General features: G+C 52.7%; 1 protein-coding gene across 13 annotated transcripts in view; it reads right to left on the bottom strand.

The window, feature by feature from the left end:
• Positions 1-348: 348 nt before the first annotated feature.
• NEDD4L (NEDD4 like E3 ubiquitin protein ligase) overlaps positions 349-10,602 on the bottom strand; it is a 293,932-nt gene continuing 283,678 nt past the window's right edge. For all 13 annotated transcript variants that reach the window (XM_045850050.1, XM_045850051.1, XM_045850052.1 and 10 more), the window contains 7 exons: positions 8,840-8,913; positions 6,523-6,583; positions 5,847-5,906; positions 4,107-4,214; positions 2,730-2,826; positions 2,148-2,220; positions 349-915 (listed from right to left, as the gene is read on the bottom strand). In XM_045850050.1, the coding sequence (XP_045706006.1) occupies positions 813-915; positions 2,148-2,220; positions 2,730-2,826; positions 4,107-4,214; positions 5,847-5,906; positions 6,523-6,583; positions 8,840-8,913 (576 nt within the window). In that variant the 3' untranslated portion in view covers positions 349-812. The remainder of the gene's footprint in view (positions 916-2,147; positions 2,221-2,729; positions 2,827-4,106; positions 4,215-5,846; positions 5,907-6,522; positions 6,584-8,839; positions 8,914-10,602) is intronic.

Here is a 10,602-nt window from a genome sequence, read left to right as displayed (position 1 = left end):
AAGGACTTCCAAGGAATAACAGCGTGGTTCCTTCACATCACCATGAAATTGTCAGGCTACAGTACAATTCTCCCAGCCTACAGCTATGATGCTAAATCTGTACAAAAAGAAAACCACACCCTAATATCCAGTTTGTTTTCATTCTGAGTATGGAAAAAAATGATCATTATCCCTAATGTTATATTTTAAACGCGCTCAAAGTCTGTAAGAAGGGGTTTGGACAAAAATCAGTCTTCCAAGTCTGATAAAGTTGAGGGGTAGGGGATGTCAAAGTCCTTCAAAAATAAAAATGTCACGGACATGAAACCTGGTATGAAATTCAAATACAAAAAAAAAAAAAAAGCTCACTTTTCCAAGTACAGGACACATCTTTAATTGCAGTGAAATGAAATCGGAAAATCGGTCTAAATCATTTCCAAAAAGTAAACATGAGTTGTAATACTATACCTGCCGAGTGACTGATTCCGTTCATGGTCATTATAAAGTATGTAAAATGTTTATTAAGGGCTCCGCCTACAGAGGCACAACATAAATAGAGTTAAGTCCTCCTGAAATGTAATTAGTGTACACGTCAACAGGTTGATAATTGGCGGTGGAAAATGCAGAAACGGGACGTGGGCCTGGGTTCCCACGTCCGGGCGTGGGCACGTCGCGGGCGAAGGCTCTGCTCCGGGAGGGAGCCCGCTGCGCAACACTCTCGACCGTCGTCGTCGTCGTCGTCGTCGTCGTCTCTGCAAAGCCTGGGCGGGAGATGTGAAGGTGCAAGCGGGGCTTGCTCCACGGACCACCACCCGGGGCGGGGGGGGGGGCGCTTAATCCACCCCCTCGAATCCTTGCGCGTTTTCCACGGCCATGAGAAGTTTCTCTCGTAAATCTTCGAAGGTTTCGTATGGAGGTAAGTCAAGGCGATTGAAGCTGCAATGGCAACAGAGGCGTAGGTCAAAAGCCGTGTTCGTCACCCGTTTGTTAGAACAGCATTTCTCAAGGGTCCGTGACCACTCTCCCCCTCTAATCTGACCCTGTAATTGCTGGGACGATATGAGTTAATACACATAAACACACACAGGACGGTGCTGGGAACACACCTAAGGAGGGTTCGCTATCACCAGCTCTGAGGCCGGGGGCAGGGAGCAGGGGTCAGCCTCTGGCCTGCCCCTAACTAACTGTGTGACTTTATTGTCTTCAGTGGGCTTCCACGTCTTCCTGCGAAGATGGGTGGGCCGAATGAAATTACTGTGAGAGTCGACAACCCAGAGCCGGTAGGTCTGCGGTTCTCAGTCAAGTGTAATTTTAATATCTAATCAGTGACCTCTGACGGGACAATGAAATGAAGCTCTTTACAAATCGGACACGCGATGAGTGCATCTGAGAGATTTACGGAAGGTGCCAGAGAGAACCAGACCTCCCAGCCCCTGCTCTCCCGGAGACTCAGGGTTGCATTCCGAAGCGTAACTAACTGTGTGTGTTTCAGACTCTCACGGAACAGGGCAGACAGTGACATCCACAGGGTCGTGGACGTGCCGGGCTCGTCCTTGTGCCGCATGTACCTCACTCTGCAGAGAAACCAGAGACGCGCCTCCGTGCCCTGCATCCCGGAGGCCGCTGCCCGCCACCCTGAGTCCCTGGGCTGCGCGGGCCTGGGTCCAGCCACCTGCCCTTCCCTGGCCGCCATCAGACGGGTGCTGAGTTCCAGGGACTCATGGGTTACTGCTGGCCTTGGAAGCCCTTTTCAAAACCATGCTGCTTCCACAGGGAATTTCATCCCGAGTTCTAAAATGCTGATTTCAAGGTGGAGTAAAAACCCAATCTGTTTGCAGTGTGGGAGCTGTCATGCCCACGAGTGGTGGCTATCAGTAATAAAATCTCTGCTTCCTGGAGTAATCAGGGAAGAATGGGGTTTGGGGGAGGAATCCCCCACGGCACTCGGGGCTTCACCCTGGATGCGCCAGCCGCACCACACCCGTTCGGAGCGTGGCCGGAGTGTGGTGAGCATCGCCGCACACTTGACGCTTCCCTCTGCCGCACAGGCACTCCCGCCTCTGCGCCGTTTGCGGCAGGAACACGGCATCACTCCGAAGCCTCCCGCCCAGGGGCACTCGCGGCGAGGTGTGTAAGCTACGGCTTGTGGACAGGGGTGCGCCACTCACCACGTGTGAGCTCTGGGCAGTTTGTCGGGGCTCCCCCATTGCTCTATTGTAAACAGCTGAGGACCGTTGGAACCTAGACAAAGAGAAGACACGTGAGTGCTCCCGGCGCGCGGGGTAAGTGCGTGACCTGAGACACCGTCTAGGGCTGCAGCGCCGTGTCTGCCGTTTCCCGGGGGAAACGAGAGGTCTGTGCAGCCTCACGACACACAGGCCACGTCACCTTGGGGACGGAACCGGGCCGAGTGTGACAGACCCCACAGCACATGCGAGTGCAGGCTGCTGCAGCCTTTCCTTGGAGCCTGGGGGCGTTTAAACCGAAAACTGCCTTGGGGGGTGGGGCAGGGATTAAACGTGACCTTTAAGATGAAGAGTAGAGTGATTTAAAAACAAAAAACAAAACATCTACAGTAAGCATTGAAGAGCTCTGCTTCCTGGAGGTGAGGAGTCCTTGAAACCAGGAGTTTATAACCACATGGATGATTCTGCAAAATCTACTTCTTCAAGGTAGACCAATAAAACAAAACAAAACAAAACAAACAAAAAAAGAGAGTGGGAGGGAGGAAGAGACCGCATCCTGCTCACCATACAGTTCAGCAAATCCATTCATAGGCACCCGGGACGTCCCCGTGACGAACTGCAGTAACCGGATGCGCTTCTCGGCGTCCATCAGCAGCACGGCCTGGAAACAGAGGCAGAGTCATCCGTCGGCCCCCACGGGCCACCCGGCACGCGCTGATGGAATGCCAGTGGGTGGAGCGGACCGTGTTTACGCGTAAAACTAGACAGCTGACTCTGAAAATGGTCCTTTCTTAACTTTAAATTTTTAGCAGCCGCCACAATACTGGCCTCTGTCTTAGAGAGCGAGGGATCACGGTGTCTCTTTGTTCTTCTGCAACGAGTCAAGATACATGGTACAAAAAGCAACCTCTTTGATGGCACCAGGCTCAGGGGTCTGGGTGCGAGACCGCCGGTGCCCCCAAGAGCCGAGGAGAGACCCACAGGGTGCAGGAAGTGTCCAGCCCAGGGAGAACCCGGGTCAGGAGGTGGGGTTCAGACTGTAGACAGGCTCTCAAAAAACAACACTTCATAAAAAGAAACAGAGGCAAGGATAGGCTTCTAAAACAATCCGTGTAGCCTACATATCTGAGTTATTGCAGGAGTTGAGTTGGCTTTACTGATAATGTTACCTGAACTGGTGTAAAAAAAAAATCCAAATCAAAACCAAGCAAGGCTTGGACTAGGATTCGAAGATGCTACTCTTTGCTTTTTAGGTCTATTTCTGCTGGCACTCGAAATATTATTAAAAATAGATGTTAGAAATTAAAACAAGGGGTATGATTTCTTATCTTTGTAAAGCAAACAATCAGCTTTTCCCCCCTGTAATTGTCCTTTTAAAGTCAGTTTCCTGCCTCTCCCTTGGACCCGTTCGCCCTCACTCCCCGTCTCTCCTAGGCTAAACTGAACGCAAACACGGATTCTCAGTAGTAAATCAAATTTCACCGTAGGCAGCTTTCACTGAAAGATAAAAGACCCAAATGTGTGTTGGAATTCACAACAACAACAAAACCGGGAAAACGATTTTTTTCACTGAAAATGGCATCTCGGAAAAGTCAGGCCCCAAGCACAGTTTTGCCCTGAGAAGCCCCCCAATTCTCATTTACACTTTGGGGGGTGCGTTCCCATTCCTGAATCCAGGTACCACCCCTTTCCGAATCACCCTACTCAGCAGGTTCCTCAGACAGGAGCCAGTTGAACCCGGAGGTTAAGGAAGGACAGCCGCCCGTGGAGGTGCGGCCTTCCGCTCAAGCTGCCTCTTCTCTCGGCCAGCCGCCCGGTCCGTGCTCACAGAGCCCCAGCTCCCTGCAGCCGGACTACAGCCAGACCGTGGGGAGGGCAGCAGAGCCCTCAGGCCCGACCCAGGGAGAGGCGCAGGGGGTGGGCCTGGAGGCCCGGACGCACCTTCCAGAACCACTGGATGACAGGATGGTTTGGGCAGTAGCCGTTCTTGTAGATGGTGTGCTGTCTCCAGTCGTTCACGTCCACGTCGCCGAGGCCGCACATCAGCAACTGGGAAGGAGAGAGACCGCTGTGAACGCCGCAGGAACCACACCTCAAACACGGCCTTTCTCGGGGCCGGCAGGCTTACCTGCGCACAGCAGTAACCTGGCAACTAACTCATCAAAACAAACTCGGGGAACGCGTTCCAAATGTCCCCTGCCACTGCAGACCGCAGGGACAGTGTCGGTAACAAGGGGCCCCAAGCTAACGCCCGTACAGCCCACAGCACTGCACAGTGGGAACAGAAGCTGCAGACGGACCCTCTCTCTCCCTCCCTGCACTCCGAGCAGAGCTCATCCGTTTTCTTACGCCCCACGCGCATCACCTCATGACTCTGCCCTTGCCGTTTCTGAGAGGCGATCTGTCTCAAAGCTTGGAAACCTCCCCACCCACGGAAGACTGAGTGTGTCACGACAGCAAGAACTCGTGTCCCCCAGACCGACCGACCCAGGGGAGGGCAAACCGCCCATCCGCCCGGGGACCGGTGGAGGTAGACCTGTGCTCAGGCAGTCATCGGTTCCCGGCCTTCGCGGTTAGCCCGGGGCTGGGGTTCTTACCGCCCAACCCTCCCACTGGGATGGCTTCATGTGGGCATATGAACACAACATCCTGCAGGGGGACTAACTAAAGTAAAGGAAAGAGGGCGGAGCCAGACGCCTGGAAACGGGAGCCCCAGGCCCAGCTCTGCCGAAACCTCACTGGGGAAACCGGTGAGGTCACTAACTTCTTGGCATCATGTACTTGAACTTTCCACGCTAAGACAACAGACCGGGAAGCTAGTCTACGTGGAACGCCTCTTTGGATGTGGCTCAGACAAGTGGCCAATGGAAGCCCCTCAAGAGCTTCTGAGCAGACACAGGCTGACAACAGAAAAAGGGTGGGAGGTTCCTTTGCTTTTTACATGGCTCGTTCTCATCGGCCTCAAGGAAAGAAGAGGAAACAACTGGATGTTAAACTTCCTGTTGCCTTCCGACCTTGACAGACCACTGCAAGTTCACCGAGACACCTGTCTGACGGCCCCAGTAGACACCCAGCTTATGCCCAGCTCCCGCCAAATCTGCGTGTGGCTGCTGGGGTGGACATGTGGAGGTGCAGCCAGGCCCTGGGAGTGGGGTGCTGCCACCCCAACAGGTGTGCAACCTTGGCTTTACCAGGAACAGCACTTCTCCCCACCTGGGGCAACAGGCCACAAGCCCCACTCGGCTTGGTGGGCCTCCACGTGTCTCACATGTCCCAGACTGTCCTCCCTGGGCAAGGAACCTGCAGGTGACTCCTTCTGCTATTTTCTTACCCCCCCATTGGCAAGCAAGCCCCTTAACAGACACGTAGGAGAATTCGCCTAAGCTGACTGCCCAGGGCACTATGGATCAAAGAACATTAAAATATTATTGAGCCCTGGCCGGGTAGCTTGGTTGGTTAGAATGCTGCCCTGATACACCCAAGTTGTGGGTTCGATCCCTGGCTGGGACGCATATTAGACTCAACCGAGGAAGGCACACATGGGTAGAACAACCAACTGATGTCTCTCTTTCTCTGTCTTTCCCCCCTTCCTAAGAATCAATAAATAAAGAAAATAAAATATCATTTATGAAGTGATGAGAAACTTAAATCTACTTTACACAAAATGTTTACAATACCAACCTCCAGCTCGTTTTCATCAAAAATTTTAATCAAATCAATAGGCAGCAGTTCTGTGAATCCCTGAAAGAAAACAAAAAACAATCACCCTAAACACCTTATTCCTTGAAAGTGGGAAATTTCACAGAAAAAAAACAAACCATTTTTTTCATTAGCCAGGAAAAATAAATTCTTTACTATGATTTATACACCAACAATAGTAGCCATAGTTGTAATTCTAATAAAAACGGCCTAGTCACCATGGAAAAGCGTTGGAAAAAAGAAGCATCTAGAAGGCCGAAGTACGTGAGTAATGCTCAAGCCCTAAGAAAATACAGGTCGCTGTGAGCAGGCGGGGCGCACAGCTCATGTAAGACGCAGTGCGGTGAGCTAGTGTGTCCCGAGACACACGTGTCACGGACGTGCCAGAGAACGTTCAAAAATCAGGCACCGAGATGTGAGAAGCAAAGAGAACTGTAAGCAAACGGAAGGAAAGGGTGGCCGTGCGGTGGCTGCACACTCCTCCTGCCCTGGAGACTGGTCAGCCGTGTGGGCTGTGCCGTCCTGGCCTCTGCGCACGTGCCCCACCCCGTGCCCGGCTTTCGGCGGACGACCCTCCCACGGCGCCGACCCGGGGAGGACAGCCGTCTTCTCTCCAGCGGTGAGCAAGGTGCAGGCAGACCTCTTGGGCTCGGCTTACCTCCAAGAAGGCGTTCATTTGCTTCTGGACCCTGTTCACGAACCTCCACTGGATGACCAGGCTGCGGGAGGAAACGGAACAGTATTTAAGCACCTTCGCCATCGCGTCTTTCTTCACAGCTGCGAGCGCATCTCCTCGGACAGGGGAGGGGAACCCCCACCACAGCAGAGGAAAGCGGGGTTTGGGGCTGCAGCATGCACTGCTGGTTCGTGAGTTCTTTCGAGAGTAACTAAAACACACGGGGAGAACTAAAATCTCACGGAGGACATGAAAGGAATGCTAGATTTGTCCCCGCTACTCCCTAGAGCGAGGCTTAGTTTCCCTAAGTTGCTTTATAGATGCGACTACATGAAGAACAGGGGAAAGGTCATGGCTATGAACGCGTAGGTGTCTGTGCAGAACAGGTGCATACACGTAAACTCACATGTATACACATCCACCTACATATATGTGTGTACATACATTTTTAAAAGGAGTACAGCACACACATTTTATCAAATGGCATTTCACTCTAGGATGCACTGTACCACATTTCAACAATGACGTAGAGTTTGCCAGCAAACTGAGTTACACTGATGCTTCAGTATGGAGGATTAATAGTAAGACTGTTTTATGTGACAGATCCACAGAAACCATCTGCCCCCGGTAACGTCTAGCTGCAGCTCGGGGTGCTGCCAGGCGCAGCGACTTCAGAGACCTGCTAAGGCGTTCTGTTGTGAGACAGCACCAGGGCCTTGTCCACGGCTCTCACCTAGGAGGTGGCACCATGACCGTGGCTGGTAGGACCAGCCTGCTCCCACCAGCTCAGCCCCACCAGGCCCGCGGGGCTGCAGCCAGCAGCACCATGGCTCTCTGTGTGCCCCAGGGGACGCAGGTGTCAGGGAGCGGGTGCAGGTTTCTATCACCCTTTTCTCAGCGAAGGTAGCTGAGGCTCCGGCCAGCCCCACTCCCACCGAATCGGAAATCTCCGAGAGTTCACTGCGAGGAATGATGCCCAACATGTCTGAATCCTCAGCCTTCTGACCCTGGTCACTGGAGGGACTCTTTTAGAGCCCATTCAAAGCCTGCACTTTCTGAGTGAAGACGATGGTGTCTGCCAGGGTGTTGTCTGCTTGCTGAGATTCTCCAAGTTCAAACAAGTGTGACAACTAGTGCAAACAGGTAAGAAGGGTGGTATCTTCCTTCTAGTTTGAAGCTTTGGTGTAAATCATTTTGCTGGTACAGTCTGTGTCATTGTTGAAATGAGGTGCAGTGCATCCTAGGGTGAAATACCATTTGATAAAATGTGTGCTGTGCTCCCTTTAAAAATGTGTGTGCGTACGTATACGTAGGTGGGTGTGTATACATGCGAGTTTATGTGTATGCACTGGCAAGCTTTAAGCTTGTGAGTGGAGGAGGAGCCTACTACACATCAGTCAGTCCATGCTTTGTCAGGGTCTCTAAGTAGAGACTCTTAACACTCCAACGTTTTTCTTTGTGGATTACACTAAATTCCCCAAATTACATCCTCCTGACCAAGTAGGTTGAGAAGCGAGGAGGGGCCCAGCTCGTTGAGAAGGAGCACTGAATGCAAACCAGGAGCTCAGGCCGAGGCTGGAACCTGCAAGATGAACAGAAACTAGGGCCCGCAGACCAGATACGCCTGCTTTGACCTCATCCCTGCTCCGGGGCTATCAAGGGCAACCTGGCAGTCCTTGGAAGATCTCAGAATTGCGTGCTTGAACTGCACACATGTACCACATGGGAAACGGTAACGTACCCAGCAGAGAAAGACCATCTGCCTCGTGTAAATGCCCCAGGGCTACTTAACAGCTGGATTTCCAAAGGGCTCAACACTGTTCCACGAGCCAAGGCTGAGACCGGGTTCAGATAAGTACAAATACCAGAAACAAATTATTGTGCTTACATGGGCTGTGTTATCCTATCCATGTTCACTGTTTCCCTACATTTTCATTACAGAAAAAAAGTCAGGAGAGAGATGACTATTTTATCTTGGGTTCTTCCTAATTTTACCCCACTGGTCGCTGCCATTCTCAACTGCAGCCCAGAGAGCCGCCTGCTCCGGAGGAGTTTTGTCACACTGCTCAACAGTGTCCACCCTCTCCCTCCACCGGTCCCTTTCACGGCGGCTCGCTGGAGTCACGTTCCAAGTCAAACGTCCCGCCCCGTGACCCAACCTCCCGCTCGCCCACGCCAGAGAGGAACCCGGACGGTTGAGAACACGTCCAACACGTGCACGGACTGTTCCTAGAAGGCAGGGGCGGCAACCTCGCACGCTGTGCCGTTTGATACAAGGCCAGCAAGTGCATGTACGTACTCGATATACTCCCGCTTGTTTTCATTGGTGACCATGATTTCGGACCCGTTGGGCTTCAGATCCACTTGATACGTCTGCAATTACAGAGATAAAACCACGGTCATCGTTAGGAAGTTATCCTGCGTATTATCACCGAGGAATGATGTCTTACTACGAAAGTAGAATTTATCCAGAAACATTTCCCAGGAAACAGGCTTTCTGTACAAGAGGCTGTCTAACGAGGTTTTTAAGTTGTTAGGATGTTACACATTTAAGGATGCTATCATGAGAGGCAAACTATTTTATGGTTATTTATGAGTTTTAATTATTTTTCATATATTAGCAACAGTGGAGAAGAACAATATTTTTCTTCTGCTACTCACCAAGAAATTAACTACGTTAACAGAAAAGGGAGGGCATGCCCAGCGAGACTACGGAGATCCAAAAACTAACGCAGTTTATTTGTTTCTGCAAATTGGATTTTAGGGGAGGGGGGGAAGCTGTGTGGAATTTCCTTCAAAGAGGCAAACACAGGAACTTAAAAAAACCAAAGATGCTAAAATACCGGCCGAAGGGACGACGGACCTGATCTCAAAGAGCGAAGCAGCTGAAACCAAGGCGCGACCCCTCCCTGCGCCGGGGGCCGGCGTGGCGTTCTCTCAGCGCGTTACCAACAGCCCGCAAAAGGGGAGGGGGGGGTGAAGCCGGCCGTTCTACACACAAAATGTCTCTTCTCATAGAAACTTCGGGGGGAAAAAAAAGAAAAAAAACAGCACTCCCAGCTCTCCTCCTCAAAGACAATCACGTCAGGATAGTGGTGGCATTCCTTTCGGTCTGTTCCTACGCACGCCCGGCTGTATTTGGATTCACACACACGGGTCACTCAGGGGTGCCTTATGCCACACGCCTGAGGAGTCTGCTGAGGGGCCGGGTCACAGCGAGTCCACTGGGTGGACTCGGGCAGAGAAAGGGGTGGCCCCCTCCCCGCAGGCTCGGTGCTGCACGAACCCCGTGAGGTGGGGCGGGCCCCCCAGCCTCCCCTGCAGACATCGGGATGAGTAACCATGGGGAGGCGTGGCAGCCTGCCTGCCCACCTTCCCCATTCCCTGACCGGGCCTCTGAGAGCCCCTAATGAGGCTGCAGGTCTGGTCCTTCCCAGCTTCCCCCAGGACCTCCCCATCCCTCCCTCTGTCCTCTGATCGCCAGGTTTTGTTTTTTCACGCATTGCCTTTCCCCAATCCGGGGTTTCTCAGCCATTTCTCATTCACGGCCCTAAAGAGCTTTTTCAGACCACCCCCTCCATTGCCCCCTTTCTCCCACGAAAACATAATCAACAGCTCCTCACCCCCCCGTGCTACAGGCGCTGGCCCTTGGGATGGCCTCAAAGCGTGGTAACGGTGGAGACATCTTTGCCCCTCGGGGCGACGCCACCCAGCTGAGAATGAGTGCCTCAAGCTAACACATGCCTGGCCCTGCGGGCTTTCCCCACGGGGCTGCTGCCCCTTCTCTGCCCCTGCCCACTGCACAGCCTCCCAGAAGCCCGCAGACCCAGTGCCGTCCACAACAACCACCTCAGACGCTGCTTTGTGAACTCGCGACAAGAGCAGCCACTTATGGCAGCTCTGAAAGGGGCCTCTTCCTGGTGGGTGGGTGGGTGGGTGTGAGTACACAAGCACACAGGTGCACAGTTCATTCTTTCCGCTTGGCACAGGACGGCTGTTCAATTCCCGTATTTAAAGCACTCCCAGTAGGTCCCAGAAACCAGCAGCTCCAGGGGGAAACCA

The sequence above is a fragment of the Phyllostomus hastatus genome, unplaced genomic scaffold, assembly GCF_019186645.2.
Source record: "Phyllostomus hastatus isolate PE091 unplaced genomic scaffold, TTU_PhHast_1.1 phas_contig_80, whole genome shotgun sequence".
Classification (NCBI taxonomy): Eukaryota; Metazoa; Chordata; class Mammalia; order Chiroptera; family Phyllostomidae; genus Phyllostomus; species Phyllostomus hastatus.
The sequence above is the reverse complement of the archived record's forward strand: the minus strand, read 5'-3'. Positions and strand labels throughout refer to the sequence as shown.